Source organism: Bombina bombina, chromosome 4 (genome assembly GCF_027579735.1).
Source record: "Bombina bombina isolate aBomBom1 chromosome 4, aBomBom1.pri, whole genome shotgun sequence".
NCBI classification, from domain to species: domain Eukaryota; kingdom Metazoa; phylum Chordata; class Amphibia; order Anura; family Bombinatoridae; genus Bombina; species Bombina bombina.
Window position 1 is genome coordinate 979,330,009 of NC_069502.1, and position 25,067 is coordinate 979,355,075.

Below are 25,067 nucleotides of genomic sequence, written 5' to 3' on the forward strand. Positions count from 1 at the left end.
CCCCCCCATCTCACCAAGTACAAGAAACTTTAAGATACTCCACTGAGAAGCAATGCTACATACTATAGATATCAATACATGGTAAGATGCACCCTGGGCTTTATTATATTAGGTTTTTGTTTAAAGGGACATGATAACCAAATATTTATTTTCTGATTTAGAAAGAGCATGTAGTTTTAAAACTTTCCAATTTACTTCTAGTATCTAATTTGCTTTGTTCTTTTGACATCATTTGTTGAAAAGCATACCTTGGTAGGTTTATGAGCAGCAAAGCACTACATGGAGATAGTTGCCGATTGGTGGCTGCACATATATACCTCTTATAATGTGTTTAGCCAGATCCCAGTAGTGCATTGCTTCTCCTTCAACAAAGATAATAGAGGTAACTTGGAAAGTTGTTTAAAATGACATACTCTATCTGAATAATGAATAAAAATCACAATGGAGAAGCTTTATGTAGCATTTACAAACAAGGACAGCTCAGCTCTGAAATGTCAATTTCTAAAAGGGAAAACGTAAGATCCAGATGTATTTTTCTTTATCAGCCAATCTCTCAAGAGACTAACAAAATCTGCATATCCAGAGTATATCAATACAACTGAAGATTTCATATGGGGAAAAACCCCCACAAGAAACTAAGTTATACTTCATGACAAATCAACTTCTTTATATTTGTGATGTGATATATGAATATATGAATCATCAATAGTGGGAAGAAAGCCAGATGTCACAAAATAAAAAAACAACAAATTATGCTTACCTGATAATTTTTTTTTCTTCTGACGGGAAGAGTCCACAGCTTCATTCCTTACTTTTGGGAATGCAGAACCTGGCCACCAGGAGGAGGCAAAGACACCCCAGCCAAAGGCTCAAATAACTCCCCCCACTTCCCTCATCCCCCAGTTATTCTGCCAAGGGAACAAGGAACAGTAGGAGAAAAATCATGTCATAAAAGGTGCCAGAAGAATAAAAATTTTTTAGGTCCGCCCAACTGAGAAACCGGGCGGGGGCCGAGGACTCTCCTCATACAGATGGAAAGGAAATGATCTGGTAAGCATAATTTATGTTTTCCTTCTTAATATGAGGATAGTCCACTGCTTCATTCCTTACTTGTGGGAAAGATATACCCAAGCTCTAGAGGACACTGAATGAAAATGGGAGGGTAAAAAAAATAAAAAAATAATAATAATAAAAGAAAAAAGCGGACCCTAATCTGAGGGTACCACAGCCTGTAAAACCTCTCTCCCAAAAACTGTCAAATTTGTAAAACTTTGAAAAAGTATGTAAGAAGGACCAGGCAGCTGCCCTACAAATTTGCTCCATAGAGGCCTCATTTTTGAAGGCACAAGAAGAAGCCACAGCTCTAGTTGAATGAGCCGTAATCCTCTGAAGAGGCTTATGTCCCACTGTTTCATATGCTAAGCGGATGATGCTCCTCAACCAAAAAGATAAGAAAGTTGAAGAAGCCTTCTGCCCTTTGCGCTTCCCAGAATAGACAACAAACAATGCCAAAGTCTGTCTAAAATCTTTTGTAGCCCGAAGATAAAATTTCAAAGTCCGAACCACATCCAGATTATGAAGTAATCGCTCCATCGAAGGAGGAGGATTAGGACACAAGGAAGGAACCACAATCTCCTGATTGATGTTGCGATCAGACACAACCTTAGGGAGAAAACCCAACCCAGTGCAAAGAACAGCCTTATCAGAATGAAAAACTAGGTAAGGAGGCTCACATTGCAAGACCGCTAACTCAGAGACTCTGCGTGCCGAAGCAATAGCCAATAGAAAAAGAACCTTCCAAGACAGTAACGTGATGTCAACCAAATGCATGGGCTCAAACGGAGTCCTCTGCAAAACCTTAAGAACCAAATTCAAACTACAAGGAGGAGCAGAATGTCTAAACACAGGCCTAATTCTAGACAGAGCCTGAACAAAAGACTGGATATCAGGAAGCTCAGCAAGCCTCTTGTGTAATAACACTGATAGAGCCGAAATCTGTTGCTTTAAAGGATTACTTTCTGTTATAATTTTTAAGCTAAACAACCAACATATTAAAGTTAATAAACATTAATTAAAACCTACTGACCTATATTTTCTCCAAAACGAAGTTTCATAATGTTCTAAAAGTTATATATTTTATTCGCCGATGATGTCACGTTATCCTGCCCACTATTTTCAGCACTGCATGTTCAAAATACTTAAACAATAACTTTGTGTTTAAAGCGCCATTTTGAAACCTAGGTATTGTAAACGGATTGGTACAGAGCAAAGGATACCCACGGAGTGGATTTGGAAAACAATTAAATTTGCAGACAAGATTTCTGATATACGGTAGAGATATGTTAATGAAATGCTATTGATAAAAAGCGTATTTGGGGTAGTTAGTTAGTAACAGGCATAGAAAATATTTACTTACAGTGGCCCTTTAAGGAACTAGCAGCAAGTACCTTCTCCAAACCATCTTGGAGAAAGGAAAGAATCCTGGATACCCTGACCTTATCCAGGGGAATCCACGTTCTTCACACCAGAATAAGTAGGTCCTCCACACCTTATAATAGATGCGACGGTAACCAGCTTTCTAGCCTGAATGAGGGCATCAATCACCCTCTCAGAAAAACCTCTCTTGGCTAGGACTAAGCGTTCAATCTACATGCAGTCAGCCTCAGAGAATCTAGATTTTGATGAACAAAGGGACCCTGTACCAGCAGATCCCTGCAACAAGGTAACCTCCATGGAGGAGATGATGACATCCCCAATAGGTCAGCAAACCACATCCTTCGTGGCCACGATGGAGCAATTAGAATACTCAAAGCTTGCTTCTGCTTGATTCGGGCCACTACCCGAGGTAGAAGTGGTAACGGTGGAAAAATGTAAACTAGATTGAACCCCCAAGGCACTAAGGCATCTATCAGCTCTGCCTGGTGATCCCTGGACACCGACCCGTATCTGGGTAGCTTGGTATTGAGTCTGAACCCCATGAGATCTATCTCCAGCGTCCCCCATATTTTGCAAATCTCCACAAACACCTCGGGATGGAGAGACCATTCCCCTGGATGAAACAATTGTCTGCTGAGAAAGTCTGCTTCCCAGTTGTCCACACCCGGAATGTACTCTGCTCATATTAAGATGGAAATCAACCTCTCAAAATAATAAAAAATAATGTGTGTGTGAGTGTGTGTGAGTGTGTGTAAAAAAAAAAAAAAAAACAGGAATGGGCAGCGCTCTCAAACCAGACTAAGTACACATCCTAAGTACACATCCTTTGACCCTGCAAAACTCACAGCCCTGGGTGCTCACCAGCACAGCTTTCAGTGACTCAGGCAGTTAAAGTGATGGTAAATGCAACAACATTTATATTTAGCCATTCGATGTGAAATTTAAAAATAGTTCCATTGCTGAAAAAACATAGAATTAAAACTTACTTTAGTAACTTTTATATAACTATTACTTTGCTACTTATGCTCCGGCAGCCCCGACACTTAGACACTTTTTTTTGCTCCATGACGTTTTCACCGTTGTCCAATCAAAATCGTGGCATTTTGACGTTTCACTGAAGAAAAAAATATGGATCTTTTGCGCATGCGCTACCAACGTCATGCGCAAAAGATCTGTGTTTTTTTTACATTAAAGCATGCCACAATTTAGACAACGGCGAAAACGCCTTTAAAAAAAAAAAAAAAGTGTCTTAGTGTCTGGGCTTCCGGAGAGTGCAGTAGCAGTTATATAAAAGTTACTAAAGTAAGTTTTAAAACATAAATTATGCTTACCAGATATTTTTCATTTCCTTCTGTACAAGGAGAGTCCACGGCTTTATTCCTTATTGTTGGGAATACTGAACCTGGCCACCAGGAGGAAGCAAAGACCTTAAATACCTCTCCCCCCAGTCATTCTGCCGAGCGAACAAGGAACAGTAGGAGAAATATCAGGGTATAAAAGGTGCCAGAAGAAAATTATAATTTAGGGGGCTGCCCATCAGAGAAGACGGGCAGGGGCAGTGGACTCTCCTTGTATAGAAGGAAATTAAGTTATCTGGTAAGCATAATTTATGTTTTCCTTCTTAATACAAGGAGATTCCATGGCTTCATTCCTTACTGTTGGAAAACTTATACCCAAGCTCTAGAGCGCACAATGAAAACGGGAGGGACAAAAAGAGAGGCGGACCCCACAGCCTGCAAAACCTCTCTCCCGAAGGCTGCTTCAGCTGAAGCAAAAACATAAAACTTGTAAAATTTAGAAAAAGTGTGTAAGGAGGACCAAGTGGCCACCTTACAAATCTGATCCAGAGGCCTCTTTCTTAAAGACCGAAGAGGAAGCCACTGCTCTAGTAGAATGAGCTGTAATTCTCTGGGGAGGTCTATATCCCGCTGTCTCATAGGCTAAGCGGATAAGACTCCTCAACCAAAAGGATAAGGAAATTGAAGAATATGCCACAAATAGTGAAGAAGCTTGTCTAAAATCCTTAATAGCTTGAAGATAGAACTTCAAATTATGAAGTAAACGTTCCTTCGAAGAGGAAGGATAAGGACACAAAGAAGGGACCACAATCTCTTGATTGATGTTGCGGTCTGACACGACTTTAGGGAGAAACCCTAACTTAGTACGTAGGACAGCCTTATTCGAATGTAACACCAGATAAGGAGGCTCACATTGCAAAGCAGCAATTTCAGATACTCTGCGCACCGAAGCAATAGCCAGTAGAAAGAGAATTTTCCAGGACAACAACTTAATATCGATTTCATTCATAGGCTCAAACGAAGCCCGTTGCAAAACCTTAAGAACCAGATTCAGACTCCAAGGGGGAGCCGAAGATCTGAACACAGGTCTGATCCTAATCCGAGCCTTAACAAAGGACTGAACATCTGGAAGCTCAGAGAGCCTCTTGAGCAGTAAAACAGACAAGCCTGAAATCTGTCCCCACAGGGAACTGGCCAAAAGACCCTTCTCCAGACCATCCTGGAGAAACATCAGAATCCTCGCAACCTTAACTTTATGCCAAGGAAATCCACGCTCTTCACACCAGAATAAGTAGGTTCTCCACACCTTATGATAGATGCGACGAGTAACCGGCTTACGAGCTTGAATAAGAGCTTCAATAACTCTCTCAGAAAACCCTCTATTGGCTAGGACTAAGCGTTCAATCTACACTCAGTCAGCCTCAGAGAATCTAGATTTTGATGAACAAAAGGACCTTGTTCCAGCAGATCCCTGTGACAAGGTAACCTCCATGGAGAAGATGACATCCTTGCTAGGTCCGCGAACCACGTCCTTCGCGGCCACAATGGAGCAATCAGTATTACCGGCGCTTGCTCCTGCTTGATGCGGGCCACTACTGAAAGGCAGAAAAAGATAGTTAAGATTGAACCTCCAAGGCACCGCTAACGTATCTATTAGCTCCGCCTGAGGATCCCTGGACCTCGACCCATATCTGGGTAGTTTAGTATTGAGACGAGACGCCATGAGATGTATCTCTGCAAACACTTTGGGACCATTCCCCAGGATTGCTGAGAAAGTCCGCTTCCCAGTTGTTCACACTCTGAATGTGGATCGCTGACAGCGAACAGCTGTGGGCCTCCGCCCACTCCAGAATCCAAGATACTTCCCTCATCACTAGGGAGCTTCTCATTCTCCCCTGATGGTTGATGTAAGCCACCAAGGTTATATTGTCCGATTGGAATCTGATAAACCAGGCTGAACCCAGAAGAGGCCAAGCCTTCAGAGCATTGTAGATTGCTCGAAGTTCCAAAATGTTGATCAGGAGGGAGCTTTCCTCCTGCGACCACAGGCCCTGTGCATTCTTGGCACCCCAAACAGCTCCCCATCCTGAGAGGCTCGTGTCCGGAGTCACAATCTCCCAGGATGGTCGGAGAAAGGATGTCCCTCAGGACAGATGATTAGGTGTGGTATGAGACGGAACCTGGCAAAGGAAGGCACTACCCTGTCCTCATACACTCTGTCTAATTTAGGGATCAAAGGTTCATCAGGTAATTTGGCCTCTGGAACCTCTAATGTAGACAGAACCTCCTTTAGAAGAAAATGTAAGTGTTCAATTTTAAAGGTAAAGGCTGGCTCCTCCACAGCCGGAGGCCTAGAGGTAGCAGACTCCGATCCAGAAATTTCACCCTCTGAAGAGTGACCCATCCTGGGATACCTGAAAGGCAGAAAATCAAGTAAATCACTAGTTGTCCCCTGGACTGGAGAGCTATGTTTACTCTTTTGCTTAGCAGGGCGAGGTAAAACACTAAGGGCCTCAGGCACCGCCGTCTTTAACTGCGTGGTAAAGTCTGATGGTAAAAGGCTACCTCCAGACAGAGGATCAGACGTGCTACGGGAAGCTGCATGAGACAACGGAGAAGATTGATGGGTATGCATCTCAAGGGACGGCGAGTCCTCAGAGTTGATAGCTCAGTTGTACTAAAGAGGTTAACCATCTTAGACAAAATAACCTTGTTGATGCATATGGAACATAGTTGAGAGGGCGGGCACACCAAGGCCTCCTCACAATATAGACAGGTATTACTATTAGGGATAGAGGGAGTACCCTCATGCATATCAGGATTCTCCATAGCTTGCACTAACAACAGTAGGATACAAATAAATTAACTTTTTATTTTTCTCAAAAATGTCACCTAAATACCCCCAATGACTGGGGCACTCCCCACCTCCTAGACCAAGGCACTCAGAGAAGAAGCGACAGCTAGCTCGGTCAGGAAAGAGAAAACAAAAGTGTGACCACACCTGGTGCGCAATGCCCCTGCTATGAGAAAAGCGCGCCAGTGCTATCAAGCTGTGCAACCTTAAAAGTGAAAGTAAAACACCTGTATGTTCCGTTACTGCTGAACAGTCTATGAGCCCAAAAAATAAATCTTACATAAGCAGCATAAATCAAAGAAACACATTTGATTAATCCCCACTGTTCAATAGCCTCCCTCAGGAGATATTAACTCATGATTCTATAAAGATATAAGGAATCACACTGTGACCCTGTCTTCAGCAAATTCAACCTAAGTAAAAACTGAAACGATCTTACCATAAACCGTGCTGTGGAACAGAAACACAGGATCTCAAGTCTGACACTCCTGAAGCATCACGCCTGACATGGACTTGAGTGAAGAAAGCAGACAGTGAAACTAGTCAACACTGGTTGCTTAGGGAGTGGTTAGCAGGCAGTCTGGATAGGTTTGCGGAAAGACTCTCCCTGCATCTCCAAACTTTATCTTTCGTCAATGCTCTCACCATAACGAAAGGCATATATCCCTCCTGAGAAACAACTCTGAAATCTTCTGACACTTCTCTGCCATCCACCTGTGACGAAAGGCAAAGAATAAATGAGGGCTAGGAGGAGTGGGAGAGGTATTTAAGCCTTTGGCTGGGGTGTCTTTGCCTCCTCCTGGTGTCCAGGTTCAGTATTCCCAACAGTAAGGAATGAAGCCGTGGACTCTCATTGTATTAAATTTTAGTTTTTTCATCAAACTAATATTTTAAAATTTCAGTTTGAATGGCAAAAAATAAAGTCGTTTAATTTACCATCACTTTAAACCCAGACAAGCCTGGGTGCAAGGCTCATAGGAAAACTTATTAACACAACACAGAGTCTGGCACTCTCTTCCAAGCACATAGAAAGTGTCACTATTCTGTACTAACTCCTTCATTTTGCTTTAATCTATACATCTTCAAACCACTGAATAGTGAGAAGTGGTACCTCTGAATAGTGAGAAGAAGTAACAGATATTGATGTGAAAATGCATAATAAGGATTACTTTTAAAATTATTTTCCATGAGTTGGATATAAAACTTTGGGACACACCATTATTACAATCATTTTTATAGGAATCGGTTCTATACATTTTACTTATTTTTTGCTTTTTCAGGGTGCGCACCAATATTATATTTTTTATATATGTGTCTTCTTTTTATGTTATATACTTTCAGTTTATAGAAAAGCCTTTTATAAATGATCCATTGCGGTTTACATTAACAATTTTGTACATTTAAAGCCAACAGTGCTGATTTAAACGGATTAATAAAGTTACAAAATTGTGTAATGAAAAAATATCTACTCTTCTTTAAGGACATAATCACTGTCTGTAAGCGATCTCTCAAATTCTTTTAAATAAGCAAACTATTTTTGTACTAGGGGATAAGTACACAACCTTGGGATAAGCAGTATTATATCCAGGCAAGCACAGGCTTCTATACACTATTGGTTTACTATGCTACCATACTGTAAACATAAAAGGAACACAACTAAAGAAAGCTGAGTGAGGACTATATATTCACCAGTGTATAATATCACAAATTATATAGCACTTTAAATGCAGGAAAAAAAAACACACAATGGTTATTTTTCCGTGAATAAATATCGATTTACACATTTATACAAAATGAAATAAAATGTATTACCTACAACCGGACTGTTTTCTTTTTTGTTTGTCCGAGGTTTTGAAATGGATTTATTCATTATTTGTAGAATTTCTTTCCTTGCCACTAAAAAAAACAAAAAGGAATGTTAAAATATTAAGAATCATTTTGAATTAAATTAGTAAAACTATCACAATCCATGTTAAAAAAAAATAAAAACAGAACAAAGTTCTGTCTTTTTCTACACCCTTTTGGTGGCTTTTTGTTGTTGTTGCTTAAACTTAAGTAATAAGCCACACACTATCAGGAACTAGACAAAACTGTATGTAGACAATTAAGAGCCAGGAGTAAACTTCACATCTAGATTATACAAATCAATTAAAATCAAGGTATACAGCAGTGTCATTCATGCACGTTTGGCTCTAGACATGCTTACTGAATGACATTGATCTACGGTCAAAGAACTTAAAGTGGCTTGCCCCTAGTATTCTTTGTCATATATAGTTGATAAGGTTAAAACTGTTTTTTTTTTTTTTTTTTTTACTATACAGCATCTCCCTTTAAAGGGTCATTTTAATCAAAAAATGACATGCTCTAATTTGCATATCATTTTAAAAGTATCAACCCTGCAGTACTCTATGTTTAACCCCTGCAAAGGAATTTAACACACGCTTTAAAATGTAACACACAAAGCACTGCTAGTCCCAAGTGGAAATTGGTGTTGACCCAATCAGCAGCGCTAGGCGCACAACTCAGATATGCAACTAGTGCTGCTGCTGATTAGATCAGCCGCGTTATCCGCTTGCAGAGCAGCATTTCTACTGTGTGTTTAACTACATTGTAGGGGTTAAAATACACAGTACTGCAGGGTCCATAGTCTTAAAATTACATGCTCAAACACATTAGAACATGTCATTTTTCAATTGTAATGGCCCTTTAAATTAGTTAGACTAGTCTATACTTATAGATCAACACGTGAAAAGATGGCATCTAAGTGATGGCAAAACTTTACATGTTTAAAAACCAGTTCTGGAATCCAAACGATATTTTAAAAGGACTTTGATAACTTCTAATAAAAATGTGCTGTAACTTACTTTTTAATCTAGTTGAGCCATTCTAATAACCCACGATTTGGCCGCCCACTTCAAAACTCATTTTTTGTGAGCCAATGGTTTAAATTGTTCTCCAATGGCACTTTTGTAGCTAGAGCACTGACTGGAGAACTATTCAAACCGTTAGCTCACAAAAAATGAGTTTTGAAGTGGGCGTCCGGCGCGTGGGGTATTAGAATGGCACAACTAGATTAAAAAGTAAATTATAGAGCATATTTATTAAAAGTGGCCAAATAAAGTCTCTTTAAAAAAATTGCTTAGATTACGGATCTGATTTTAAAACATGTAAAGGTTACGATTGAATTCCGAAACCCCAAGAGCTCTTTAAAATCCCTCCCACTTTACTGGTAACTAGTCTGACATATAGCCAAGCAAAAAATGTATAAAAGTAATTAGAAGAAAAAAAAAAAAAAGGGAGCAGTAAAAAAAAAAAAAAAAGCTACCAGAAAAAAGATTAAAGAGCGGCGTGTTGTAGACTTCTCACCACCATGAAAGAAATTTATAAGAATAAATTATGTTTTCTTGTGAGAGTCCATTACTCCTGGGAAACTAATACCCAAACAATCAAGTTCACGAGTAATGAGGGTGGTATAAGCATCTGCATTCAAATAAAAGTTTGAAGAAGGAAAAAAAAAATGTACTAAATTACAGGCTTAGTTCTAACTAAAGACAAAACATTGAATGTCAATGAGATTAGTCATCTTCTAAAACATAAATTAACCCTTTCAGTGCTAATGATGGCTCTGAGCCGTCACAAAGTTTCACACTCTGGTGCTAATGACGGCTCAGAGCCGTCATGAGCACTCTCCCACCTTGAGGGAGATCTGGGGGTTCCTTACTGCTCCTACCCCGGCGATCGTGCCTGTAGAGTGACAGGCATCGCCAGGGCTTCACGTGATGCGCGGTGACGTCACGAGCAATTACGTGATGACATCACCGCGCAACTTTATTTATACTTAATGTTAAGTATAGGAGGATGGGGCATGCTGCTTAGAAGCCTGTATCTCAGGCATCTAAGAAGCTACAGACCCCCAAGACCCACTGTTGGAAGAAAGGTTATCGCTTAACCTTTCCAAGAGTGTAAGTATTGGGAGTCTGTAAAAAAAAAAAAAAAAAAAAAAAAAAAAAGTTAAAAAATATTTAAAAAAGAAAGAAAAGAAAATATTAGCACCCAGGTGGGAAATGTCTTAGCAGCCAAAGGGTAAAAAAAAAAAGAAAGACGAAAAGTGACCCTTCAATGAACTGGCAGATAAAAACAAACCACCATGAAGAAAAAACAAAAATCCTAGGATTTCTAAATGAAAACTAGCAAAAACCATAAACCAGGAAAAAAGTCCTTCCAAATCTAATTGGAAATCTTCCTAGTCACAGGTTACAAGCCTAAACCAAAGACAACTACAAAAGAAGCCTCTTTATCTAAGAACTAACCATTCAGTCTTCAAACTATCAAGTTTAGAAACTGGAGACCCTGAAGAAAACATAATTTATGTAAGAACTTACCTGATAAATTCATTTCTTTCATATTGGCAAGAGTCCATGAGCTAGTGACATATGGGATACACAATCCTACCAGGAGGGGCAAAGTTTCCAAAACCTCAAAATGCCTATAAATACACCCCTCACCACACCCACAATTCAGTTTAACGAATAGCCAAGTAGTGGGGTGATAAAGAATGGAGTAAAAAGCATCAACAAAGGAATTTGGAAATAATTGTGCTTTATACAAAAAATCATAACCACCATAAAAAGGGTGGGTCTCATGGACTCTTGCCAATATGAAATAAAATGAATTTATCAGGTAAGTTCTTAAATAAATCATGTTTTCTTTCATGCAATTGGCAAGAGTCCATGAGCTAGTGACGTATGGGATAGTAATACCCAAGATGTGGAACTCCACAGAAGAGTCACTAGAGAGGGAGGGATAAAATAATAACAGCCATTTTTCCGCTGAAATTAATCCACAACCCAAAAACATAATTTATGCTTACCTGATAAATTTATTTCTCTTGTAGTGTAGTCAGTCCACGGGTCATCCATTACTTATGGAATATATCTCTTCCTAACAGGAAGCTGCAAGAGGATCACCCAGCAGAGCTTGCTACATAGCTCCTCCCCTCACATGTCATATTCAGTCATTCGACCAAAGCAGACGAGAAAGGAGAAACCATAGGGTGCAGTGGTGACTGGAGTTTAATTAAAATTTAGGTCTGCCTTAAAGACAGGGCGGGCCGTGGACTGACTACACTACAAGAGAAATAAATTTATCAGGTAAGCATAAATTATGTTTTCTCTTGTTAAGTGTAGTCAGTCCACGGGTCATCCATTACTTATGGAATACCAATACCAAAGCTAAAGTACACGGATGAAGGGAGGGACAAGGCAGGAACATTAAACAGAAGGAACCACTGCCTGAAGTACCTTTCTCCCAAAAATAGCCTCCGAAGAAGCAAAAGTGTCAAATTTGTAAAATTTTGAAAAGGGTGTGAAGCGAAGACCAAGTCGCAGCCTTGCAAATCTGTTCAACAGAGGCCTAATTTTTAAAGGCCCAGGTGGAAGCCACAGCTCTAGTAGAATGAGCTGTAATCCTTTCAGGAGGCTGCTGTCCAGCAGTCTCATAGGCTAAACGTATTATGCTACGAAGCCAAAAAGAGAGAGAGGTAGCCGAAGCCTTTTGACCTCTCCTCTGTCCAGAGTAAACGACAAACAGGGAAGAAGTTTGACGAAAATCTTTAGTTGCCTGCAAATAGAACTTCAGGGCACGGACTACGTCCAAATTATGCAAAAGTCGTTCCTTCTTTGAAGAAGGGTTAGGACACAGTGATGGAACAACAATCTCTTGATTGATATTCCTGTTAGTAACTACCTTAGGTAAGAACCCAGGTTTAGTACGCAGAACTACCTTGTCTGAATGAAAAATCAGATAAGGAGAATCACAATGTAAGGCAGATAACTCAGAGACTCTTCGAGCCGAGGAAATAGCCATCAAAAACAAAACCTTCCAGGATAACAGCTTGATATCAATGGAATGAAGGGGTTCAAATGGAACGCCTTGAAGAACATTAAGAACTAAGTTTAAGCTCCACGGCGGAGCAACAGTCTTAAACACAGGCTTAATCCTAGTTAAAGCCTGACAAAAAACCTGAACGTCTGGAACTTCAGCCAGACGTTTGTGTAGAAGAATAGACAGAGCAGAAATCTGTCCCTTTAACGAACTAGCAGATAAGCCCTTTTCTAAACCCTCTTGTAGAAAGGACAATATCCTAGGAATCCTAACCTTACTCCATGAGTAACTCTTGGATTCGCACCAATATAAATATTTACGCCATATCTTATGGTAAATTTTTCTGGTAACAGGCTTCCTAGCCTGTATTAAAGGTATCAATAACCGACTCCGAGAAGCCACGCTTTGATAGAATCAAGCGTTCAATCTCCATGCAGTCAGCCTAAGAGAAATTAGATTTGGATGTTTGAAAGGACCCTGAATTAGAAGGTCCTGTCTCAGAGGTAGAGACCACGGTGGACAGGACGACATGTCCACTAGGTCTGCATACCAGGTCCTGCGTGGCCACGCAGGCGCTATCAGAATCACTGAAGCTCTCTCCTGTTTGATCTTGGCAATCAAACGAGGAAGCATCGGGAATGGTGGAAACACATAAGCCATGTTGAAGACCCAAGGGGCTGTCAGAGCATCTATCAGCACCGCTCCCGGGTCCCTGGACCTGGATCCGTAACAAGGAAGTTTGGCGTTCTGGCGAGACGCCATGAGATCCAGATCTGGTTTGCCCCAACGAAGAATCAGTTGAGCAAAGACCTCCGGATGAAGTTCCCACTCCCCCGGATGAAAAGTCTGGCGACTTAGAAAATCCGCCTCCCAGTTCTCTACGCCTGGGATGTAAATCGCTGACAGGTGGCAAGAGTGAGACTCTGCCCAGCGAATTATCTTTGAGACTTCCAACATCGCTAGGGAACTTCTGGTTCCCCTTGATGGTTGATGTAAGCCACAGTCGTGATGTTGTCCGACTGAAATCTGATGAACCTCAGAGTTGCTAACTGAGGCCAAGCTAGGAGAGCATTGAATATTGCTCTTAATTCCAGAATATTTATTGGGAGGAGTTTCTCCTCCTGAGTCCATAATCCCTGAGCTTTCAGGGAGTTCCAGACTGCGCCCCAGCCTAGAAGGCTGGCGTCTGTTGTTACAATCGTCCAATCTGGCCTGCGAAAGGTCATCCCCTTGGACAGATGTGGCCGAGAGAGCCACCATAGAAGAGAATCTCTGGTCTCTTGATCCAGACTTAGTAGGGGGGACAAATCTGAGTAATCCCCGTTCCACTGACTTAGCATGCACAATTGCAGCAGTCTGAGATGCAGGCGCGCAAATGGTACTATGTCCATTGCCGCTACCATTAAGCCGATTACTTCCATGCACTGAGCTACTGACGGGTGTGGAATGGAATGAAGGACACGGCAAGCATTTAGAAGTTTTGATAACCTGGCCTCTGTCAGGTAAATTTTCATCTCTACAGAATCTATAAGAGTCCCTAGAAAGGGAACTCTTGTAAGTGGTAATAGAGAACTCTTTTCCACGTTCACCTTCCACCCATGCGACCTCAGAAATGCCAGAACTATCTCTGTATGAGACTTGGCAGTTTGAAAACTTGATGCTTGTATCAGAATGTCGTCTAGGTACGGAGTCACCGCTATGCCTCGCGGTCTTAGTACCGCCAGAAGTGAGCCCAGAACTTTTGTAAAGATTCTTGGAGCCGTAGCTAATCCGAAGGGAAGAGCTACAAACTGGTAATGCCTGTCTAGGAAAGCAAATCTTAGGTACCGATAATGATCCTTGTGAATCGGTATGTGAAGGTAGGCATCCTTTAAGTCCACTGTGGTCATGTACTGACCCTCTTGGATCATGGGAAGGATGGTTCGAATAGTTTCCATTTTGAATGATGGAACTCTTAGGAATTTGTTTAGGATTTTTAAGTCCAAGATTGGTCTGAAGGTTCCCTCTTTCTTGGGAACCACAAATAGATTTGAATAGAATCCCTGCCCGTGTTCCGTCCGCGGAACTGGGTGGATCACCCCCATTAGTAAAAGGTCTTGTACACAGCGTAGAAACGCCTCTTTCTTTATTTGGTTTGCTGATAACCTTGAAAGATCAAATCTCCCTCATGGAGGAGAAGTTTTGAAGTCCAGGAGATATCCCTGAGATATGATCTCCAACGCCCAGGGATCCTGGACATCTCTTGCCCAAGCCTGGGCGAAGAGAGAAAGTCCTGCCCCCCACTAGATCCGTTTCCGGATAGGGGGCCCTCTCTTCATGCTGTCTTGGGGGCAGCAGCAGGTTTCTTGGCCTGCTTTCCCTTGTTCCAGGACTGGTTAACTTTCCAGCCCTGCCTGTAACGAGCAACAGCTCCTTCCTGTTTTGGAGCGGAGGAAGTTGATGCTGCTCCAGCCTTGAAGTTACGAAAGGCACGAAAATTAGACTGTTTGGCCTTTGATTTGGCCCTGTCCTGAGGTAGAGCATGGCCCTTACCTCCCGTAACGTCAGCTATAATTTCTTTCAAGCCGGGCCCGAATAAGGTCTGCCCTTTGAAAGGAATATTAAGCAATTTAGATTTAGAAGTCACGTCAGCTGACCAGGATTTAAGCCATAGCGCTCTGCGCGCTTGGATTGCGAATCCGGAGTTCTTAGCCGTAAGTTTGGTTAAATGTACGACGGCATCAGAAACAAATGCGTTAGCTAGCTTAAGTGCTTTAAGCTTGTTCATAATTTCATCCAATGGAGCTGTGCGAATGGCCTCTTCCAGAGACTCAAACCAGAATGCCGCCGCAGCAGTGACAGGCGCAATGCATGCAAGGGGCTGTAAGATAAAACCTTGTTGAACAAACATTTTCTTAAGGTAACCCTCTAATTTCTTATCCATTGGATCTGAAAAGGCACAACTATCCTCCACCGGGATAGTGGACGCTTAGCTAAAGTAGAAACTGCTCCCTCCACCTTAGGGACCGTCTGCCATAAGTCTCGTGTGGTGGCGTCTATAGGAAACATTTTCCTAAATATGGGAGGAGGGGGAAAAGGGCACACCAGGTCTATCCCACTCCTTGCTAATAATCTCTGTAAGCCTTTTAGGTATAGGAAACACGTCAGTACAACACCGGTACCGCATACTATCTATCCAACCTACATAATTTTTCTGGAATTGCAACCGTGTTACAATCATTCAGAGCCGCTAATACCTCCCCTAGCAATATGCGGAGGTTCTCAAGCTTAAATTTAAAATTAGAAATCTCTGAATCCAGTCTCCCTGGATCAGATCCGTCACCCACAGAATGAAGCTCTCCGTCTTCACGTTCTGCAAACTGTGACGCAGTATCTGACATGGCTCTCACCTCATCCGCGCGCTCTGTCCTTAACCCAGAGCTATCGCGCTTGCCTCTTAATTCTGGCAATTTAGATAATACTTCTGTCATAACAGTAGCCATGTCTTGCAAAGTGATTTGTAAGGGCCTCCCTGATGTACTTGGCGCCACAAAATCACGCACCTCCTGAGCGGGAGGCGAAGGTACTGACACGTGAGGAGAGTTAGTCGGCATAACTTCCCCCTCGTTGTCTGGTGATAATTTCTTTACATGTAAAGATTGACTTTTATTTAAAGTAGCATCAATGCAATTAGTACAAAAATTTCTATTGGGCTCCACATTGGCCTTTAAACATAGTGAACAAAGAGATTCATCTGTGTCAGACATGTTTAAACAGACTAGCAATGAGACTAGCAAGCTTGGAAATACTTTTCTAAATAAATTTACAAGCAATATAAAAAACGCTACTGTGCCTTTAAGAAGCACAAAAAGCTGTCACAGTTGAAATAACAATGAACCAAAATAGTTATAGCAACCAATTTTTCACAGTAAATGTATTAAGTTAGCAAAGGATTGCACCCACCAGCAAATGGATGATTAACCCCTTAATACCCAAAAACGGATTAAGAATTTAATAATTAACGTTTTTCTCACAGTCAAAACACACTGTCACAGGTCTGCTGTGACTGATTACCTGCCTCAAAATGAATTTTGAAGACCCCCAAGCTCTCTAGGGACGATCTGGATCATGGAGGATGAAGTAGACAGATTGTGACTGAATTTTTACTGCGCAAAAAAGCGCTAAAATAGGCCCCTCCCACTCATATTACAACAGTGGGGAAGCTCAGAAAACTGTTTCTATGCAGAAAACAAAGATGGTCATGTGGTAAAAATAATGCCCCAATAAGTTTTATCACCAAGTACCTCACAAAAAACGATTAACATGCCAGTAAACGTTTTAAACATACATTTGAAAAGTTATGAATTGTTATTAATAAGCCTGCTACCAGTCGCTTTTACTGCAGTTAAGGCTCATACATTATTTCAATATTAACAGTATTTTCAGTCAATTCCATTCCTTAGAAAAATACATTCAGTGTACACACACTCATCAGCCTAATACCAGTCGCTATCACTGCATTTAAGGCTGAACTTACTTTACATTGGTATCAGCAGTATTTCTCAGTCAATTCCATTCCTCAGAAAAATAATTACTGCACATACCTCATTTGCAGGGGGGCCCTGCATGCTATTCCCCTTCTCTGAAGTTACCTCACTCCTCAGATGAGAACAGCCAGTGGATCTTAGTTACGTCTGCTAAGATCATAGAAAACGCAGGCAGATTCTTCTTCTAATGCTGCCCGAGAATAAACAGCACACTCCGGTGCCATTTAAAATAACAAACTTTTGATTGTAGAAATAAACTAAGTTAAAAAAAACACCACAGACCTCTCACAGCGACCTATCTAGTTAGGCTGCAAGAGAATGACTGAATATGACATGTGAGGGGAGGAGCTATGTAGCAAGCTCTGCTGGGTGATCCTCTTGCAGCTTCCTGTTAGGAAGAGATATATTCCATAAGTAATGGATGACCCGTGGACTGACTACACTTAACAAGAGAAATATAAGTTTATTCTCATAACGAAAAGAAAAAAATTAAACATAAAGCAGAGGAATCAAACAGCTGCCTGAAAAACTTTTCTACCAAAAACTGTTTCCGAAGAAGCAAATACATCAAAACGGTAGAATTTAGTAAATGTATGCAAAGAAAACCAAGTTGCTGCTTTGCAAATCTGATCAACTGAAGCTTCATTCTTAAAAGCCCAAGAAGTGGAAACTGATCTAGTAGAATGAGCTGTAATTCTCTGAGGCGGGGCCTGACCCGACTCCAAATAAGCCTGATGAATCAAAAGCTTTAACCAAGATGCCAAGGAAATGGCAGAAGCCTTCTGACCTCTCCTAGAACCAGAAAAGTTAACAAATAGACTAGAAATCTTCCTAAAATCTTTAGTAGCTTCAACATAATATTTCAAAGCTCTTACCACATTCAAAGAATGTAAGGATCTCTCCAAAGAATTCTTAGGATTAGGACAGAAAGAAGGGACAAGAATTTCTCTATTAATGTTGCTAGAATTCACAACCTTACGTAAGAATGTAAGAATTTAAACAAAGTCTGCAAAACTGCCTTATCCTGATGGAAAATCAGAAAAGGAGATTCACAAGAAAGAGCAGATAATTCAGAAAATCTTCTAGCAGAAGAGATGGCCAAAAGGAACAACACTTTCAAAGAAAGTAGTTTAATGTCCAAAGAATGCATAGGCTCAAAAGAGTAGCCTGTAAAGCCTTCAAAACCAAATTAAGACTCCAAGGAGAGATTGATTGAATGACAGGCTTGATACGGACCAAAGCCTGTACAAAACAGTGAATTATCAGGAAGCTTAGCAATCCTTCTGTGAAATAAAACAGAAAGAGCAGAGATTTGTCCCTTTAAGGAACTCGCAGACAAACCCTTATCCAAACCATCCTGAAGAAACTGTAAAATTCTAGGAATTCTAAAAGAATGCCAGGAAAATTTATGAGAAGAACACCATGAAATATAAGTCTTTCAAATGCGATAATAAATCTTCCTAGAAACAGATTCACAAGCCTGTAACAGTATTAATCACTGAGTCAGAGAAACCTCTATGACTAAGCACTAGGCATTCAATTTCCATACCTTCAAATTTAATGATTTGAGAACCTGATGGAAAAACGGACCTTGAGACAAAAGATCTGGCCTTAATGGAAGTGGCCAAAGTTGGCAACTGGACATCTGAACAAGATCCGCATACCAAAACCTGTGAGGCCATGCTGGAGCTACCAGCAACACAAACGATTGTTCCATGATGATTTTGGTGATCACTCTTGGAAGAAGAACTAGAGGCAAGAAAATATAAGCAAGGAACTGTTAACGCATCCACCGCTTCCGCCTGAGGATCCCTGGACCTGGACAGGTACCTGAGTAGTTTCTTGTTTAGATGGGAAGCCATCAGATCTATTTCTGGAAGACCCCACATCTGAACAATCTGAGAAAACGAATCTGGATGGAGCGACCACTACCCCGGATGTAAAGTCTGACGGCTGAGATAATCCGCTTTCCAATTGTCTATACCTGGGATATGAACCGCAGAAATTAGAAAGGAGCTGGATTCCGCCCAAGCAAGTATCCGAGATACTTCTTTCATAGCTTGGGGACTGTGAGTCCCACCCTGATGATTGACATATGCCACAGTTGTGATATTGTCTTTCTGAAAACAAATGAACGGTTCTCTCTGCAACAGAGGCCAAACCTGAAGAGCCCTGAAAATAGCACAGAGTTCCAAAATATTGATTGGTAATCTCGCCTCTTGAGATTTCCAAACCCCTTGTGTTGTCAGAGATCCCCAGACAGCTCCCCAACCTGAAAGACTTGCATCTGTTGTAATCACAATCCAGGTTGGACAAACAAAAGAGGCCCCTTGAACTATATGATGGTGGTCTAACCACCAAGTCAGAGATATTGGGATTTAAGGATATTAATTGTGATATCTTTGTATAATCCCTGCACCATTGGTTCAGCATACAAAGCAGGAGAGGTCTCATGTGAAAACGAGCAAAGGGGATCGCGTCCGATGCTGCAGTCATGAGACCTAAAACTTCCATGCACATAACTACTGAAGGGAATGATTGAGACTGAAGGTTCTGACAAGCTGAAACCAATTTTAATTGTCTCTTGTCTGTTAGAGACAGAGTCATGGACACTGAATATATCTGGAAACCTAAAAAGGTGACCCTTGTCTGAGGAATCAAGGAACTTTTTTGTAAATTGATCCTCCAACCATGTCTTTGAAGAAACAACACTAGTTGATTTGTGTGAGATTCTGTAGAATGTAAAGACTGAGCTAGTACCAAGATATCATCCAAATAAGGAAACACCACAATACCCCATTCTCTGATTACAGAGAGTAGGGCACCGAGAACCTTTGAAAAGATTCTTGGAGCTGTTGCTAGGCCAAATGGAAGAGCGACAAATTGGTAATGCTCGTCTAGAAAAGAGAATCTGAGAAAACAATAGTGGTCTGGATGAATCGGAATATGAAGATATGCATCCTGTAAGTCTATTGTGGACATATAATGCCCTTGCTGAAGAAAAGGCAGAATAGTCCTTATAGTCACCAATTTGAAAGTTGGCACTCTTACATAACTATTCAATATTTTCAGATCCAGGACTGACCTGAAAGAATTTTCTTTCTTTGGGACAATGAATAGATTTGAATAAAACCTCAGACATGTTCCTGAAACGGAACAGGTATGATTACCCCTGAAAGCTCCAGGTCTGAAACACACTTCAGAAAAGTTTGAGCCTTTACTCGATTTACTGGGATGCGTGAGAGAAAAAACCTCACAGGAGGTCTTACCCTGAATTCTATTCGGTACCCTTGAGAGACAATACTCTGAATCCAATGATTTTGGACAGAATCTGCCCAAATGCATTGGAATCTTAATCTGCCGTTCATCCAATGTTGGGAAAAATAAGCGCTCCAAGCCCACAGATGTATAAAAAATTCAATATTTATTCCAAACTTTTTTTAAAATCATACATATTTGGTTAAAAAGTGGTAAGCACAATAGTGCAAAAACAAGTTGAAGAACAGGTGCAAAAAACAGCAAACGTTTCATGCTCCAAGCACTTGCTGTTTTTTGCACCTGTTCTTCAACTTGTTTTTGCACTATTGTGCTTACCACTTTTTAACCAAATATGTATGATCTTAAAAAAGTTTGGAATAAATATTGAATTTTTTATACATCTGTGGGCTTGGAGCGCTTATTTTTCCCAACATTGGATGAACTGTTGCTATTTGTGTGTGTGCAGACGCACTGGGAACATTTGTTTGCCGCCTAGGATGTTATTTACATTTTTTTTTTTTTTTTTTTTTTAAATATTTTATTTAATTCCTTTCCAGAATACAATTTCGTTGAACAAAAAAAAAAATTTTTTCTTTTTTTCAAATATGTACAAATATTATGAGGAATTTAAATATACATAATAAGCTGTACAATCTTTACATATTCAATTCTTAACATATAACAGAAAAAGTAAAAACAGCAATAAATTATACTTTACGTATTCTGAATTAGGGTTTTTCTCTTTATTTTTCCCTTTTTCTTCCCCCAATTCCCCTCCTTTTGCTCCAGTCCCCCCCCTCTGTGCCTACACTCTGACCCTCTAATATCTTAAAAAGAAAGAAGAAAAAGAAAAAAAAAAAAAAAAAAAAAAAAAAAGACTTAATTATTACCATGTGCCAAGAATTACCAGTTCTGAATTCCTGAAGGGATATATCAAAAAGTCAATTTCACTAGGTGACAAATCTTTAATAAATGGTGACCATTTCAAGAATAATTTTCTGATATCTCGGTCATTATTTGGGTCTGTGTCTATTTGTTCCAAAATGTATTGCTTTTTTAAATAATTCTTAGTTTCTGTTATGCTAGGAGTTGTTGTCTTTTTCCATTTACTGAAAATGAGATATCTTGCTGCCAAAATAGTTATGTTGATAATTCTCTTTATATTTTCCTCATTCAATTGAAACAGAAAAACTATTATTTCTAGAGATAGTGTTATACGGGAAGGAGCTATTATCTTGTTTAACCAGAATTCAATCTTTAACCAGAAATTCCTGATTTTTGGACAGGCCCATAACATGTGCTGAAGGTCTGCCTTCAGAAGTGAACATTTTGGACATGACTTAAAGCTACTACTTCCATATCTGTGTCCTTTTTCAGGAGTAAAATAGGTCATGTATAACAATTTCAAATGAGATTCCCTCCAGGAAGCGGAGAGAGTGGCACGAGCAGTTTCTAGTATTGATTGGTGGAACAGTGGAGGATCTAAAGGTTGTTTGATCAATGCACTCCACTTATTCTGGGTTGTCTCAATATTTTTTGCTCCCTTTACTGATACCAACAATTGGTACCCAAATACAATTGAGATGTGTCTCAGTTTGGCAACAGCAAGCCAATCTCCAACGCTATCCAGAGACCAGTTCCATCCATATTTATGGATGAGATTTAGGGCATAGTGTCTTGCCTGAAGGTAAGCAAAAAAATTTTTATTTGGTATATTAAATTCTAATCTCAGCGTTTCAAATGATTTAACACATCTTCTCTCAAAATCTAGAATCTGATATATGTTGCTAAGGCCTAGTATTTTCCATTTCCTGAATACTCCTTCCTGTATACCATCTCCAAACTGTGGGTTACCCAGAAACGGAATATATCGGGAAACATGATACTCTACCTCTAGGGTAGTACATATCTTTTTCCATGCCAAAATAGGGTTGTAGATAGATTTTAACTTCTTAATTTGATTCGGAATCTGACTGGGATCATTATGTATCAGCGCTGTTAATTTTAAAGGATAAGTTATGTTTTTTTCCAGGTCATTATCTGTTACATAATTCTTTAAGTATACCCAATCTATAACTGTACGAGCTAGAAAAGCTTGATTATATGCTCGTATATCTGGGAGCGCAAGCCCCCCATACTTCAGTGGGAGAGATAATTTTTGAAGAGAGATTCTGGACTTTCTACCTTGCCATATAAATGATCTAAGGATAGAATTAAGAAGATCTATATCTTTCTTTTTGATAAAAAGAGGAATATTCTGTATCATGTATAGAAGTTTAGGTAAGAGCATCATTTTATAAGCAGCTATTCGGCCTGATAAAGATAACGGGAAATTTTGCCAGTTTTTAAGGGATTCTTTAATTTTATTTATTATTGGAGTGAAATTAAGCGAGTACCAAGTATCTAGGTCGTAAGAGATATTAATTCCCAAATATCGGAAGGAGTTGTGAGCTATGTGGAAAGGGATTTCTGGTAGTGAGTCTTTTGTCTGAGTGATCCAGAATAGTTCAGATTTTGTATTATTCACCTGATAGCCTGAGAAGGACCCAAATTGATGTATTATATTTAAAAGTTTAGGTATATTTAATCTTGTATTAGTCATATAAATGAGAACATCATCTGCATATAAAGCAATTTTAGACTCTTTTCTGCCCACCCTTATCCCATCAATTTGATGTCTTATATAAATGGCAAGGGGCTCTATAGCAAGATCAAAGAGGAGGGGGGACAGAGGGCACCCCTGTCTAGTACCACGTTGTAATTCTATATCCTGTGATATATTTCCATTGACCATTAATTTTGTGGTAGCATTTCGATAGAGATTGTTAACAAACTTAGTAAAATTTTCTTTCAGTCCAAAATTATTTAAAGTATAAATGAGATGATCGTGGTGGACTGAGTCAAAAGCTTTTTGGGCATCTATTGATATTATTGCCTTATCAGGGGTGTCCTCTCCCTCCCCCCCCCCTCTCGAGGATCCAATTCTCTGAAATAGTCGATAAGAAGGAAGAGTTCACGTATTTTTGAGGCAGAGTTTCTGCTCTGTATGAACCCAACTTGATCTGTATGGATAATAGGAGGTAATATAATTTGGAGTCTGTGGGCTAATATTGAGGTTAAGATTTTATAGTCGGTATTGAGTAATGCAATAGGTCTATATGATTCCTCTTTTGTTGGGTCCTTCCCAGGCTTCAGTACCAAGGTAGTGTAAGATGCAGAAAAACCACGTGTTGGGTCCTTTCCTTCTATATATAAATAATTAAATAGAGTAGTTAAATATGGTGTAATAGTATTATTTAGAGCTTGGTAAAATTCGTTCGGTAATGCGTCTGGGCCTGGGGCTTTATTGTGTGGCAATTTTAAAATTGCTTTAGATACTTCTATTTCAGTAATTGGGGCATAAAGATCCTGTAAATTCTCATGATGTAATGTGGGGAAATTAATTTCGTTCCAGAATTGATCACGTGCCTGTATATTAGACTTTCTAAAAGAGTAAAGATCAGAATAATATTTAAAGAATAATTGTGTGAGTTCTTTAGTCGTATTGACTGTCTGTGCTCCCGTGTTTATATGATCTATCAATTGGGATCCCCTTTCAATTTTAAGAAGTTTAGCTAGCAATTTACCCGTTTTATTGCCAAATCGATATAGCTTTGACTGGACCCTGGCATCTTTCTGTGTTGTTTTGTAAAGCAAGAATGAGTCTCTATTTTGTAGAGCTAAGGTGTATTTGGCCCAGCTTTGAGAGGAATTTGAGATTAAATGAAGGTTATATGCGTTAGAAACTGCTCTTGCCAACTCCCCCTCTCTTTGCTTAAGTTTTTTAGTTCTGTTTACATTGTATGCTATAATTTCCCCTCTTAAAACTGCTTTAGCCGTTTCCCAGAATAGTAGAGGGCGTGAGATGTAGTCACGGTTCAATAAAGCATAGTCTTTAAATTTAGCTTCTAACCAGTTTTTGAATTTAAGATCTGTGGCAAGGAATGTTGGAAAAAAAAATCGTCTATTTGTTTGCCCACTATTATATGGTTGAAGATCTAAACAAATTGGGGCGTGATCAGAGATAACTATTGGAAGTATTTGAGCCCTCACCTGTGACTTACATAATCTCTCGTCCAATAGGAGGAGATCTATCCTTGAAAGAGACTTATGTGCCTTTGAGAGGCACGTGTACTCTCGAGAGTCAGGATTTTGGAGTCTCCATATATCACAAACTTTTAAGTTTAGCATTATTCTAGAGAAGAGTTTTGATTCTAATTTATCTCTTTTGGTTCTTTTTAGCGCACAATCCTGTCTTAGCCTATCCAACGGGCATTTAGGGGTCATGTTGAAGTCTCCACCCAATATCAAATATCCCTCAGCACATGTCATGAGCCTGTTTTGTAGTACTTCCCAAAAGGGTACATTAAAAACATTTGGGGCATAGATGTTACAAAGTGTATATAACGTGTTATCAATTTTAATTTTTAAAATTATGTATCTCCCTTCGGTATCGTTTTCTGTTTGTATTACCTGGTACTTAACATTTTTGCTTACTAAGATAGCAACTCCCCCTTTCCTCCTAATACTTGGAGAGAAGAAAACCTCTTGGACCCATGTAGATTTAAGCTTGAGGACCTCTTCAGTTTTCAAATGTGTTTCTTGTAAGAGTGCAATAGAGGTATTGATTCTCTTCAAGTAGGTTAATATGGTTTTTCTCTTAATGGGGGACGTGAGGCCACCTATATTCCATGAAGTGACCTTAATTCTACTTGGCATGTTCATTATTTGTTAAAAAACATAGCATAGAAAAAAAAAAAAAAAAAAAAAAAA

The 25,067-nt window shown here is 39.9% G+C and overlaps 1 protein-coding gene across 1 annotated transcript in view; it reads right to left on the bottom strand.

Moving 5' to 3' along the window:
* Window positions 1-25,067, bottom strand: part of PNPT1 (polyribonucleotide nucleotidyltransferase 1) — a gene marked incomplete at its 3' end in the record, with an annotated part of 233,635 nt that overhangs the window by 57,797 nt on the left and 150,771 nt on the right. Inside the window, 1 exon segment of the mRNA XM_053712023.1 lies at window positions 8,401-8,484. Coding sequence (XP_053567998.1) covers window positions 8,401-8,484 — 84 coding nt within the window.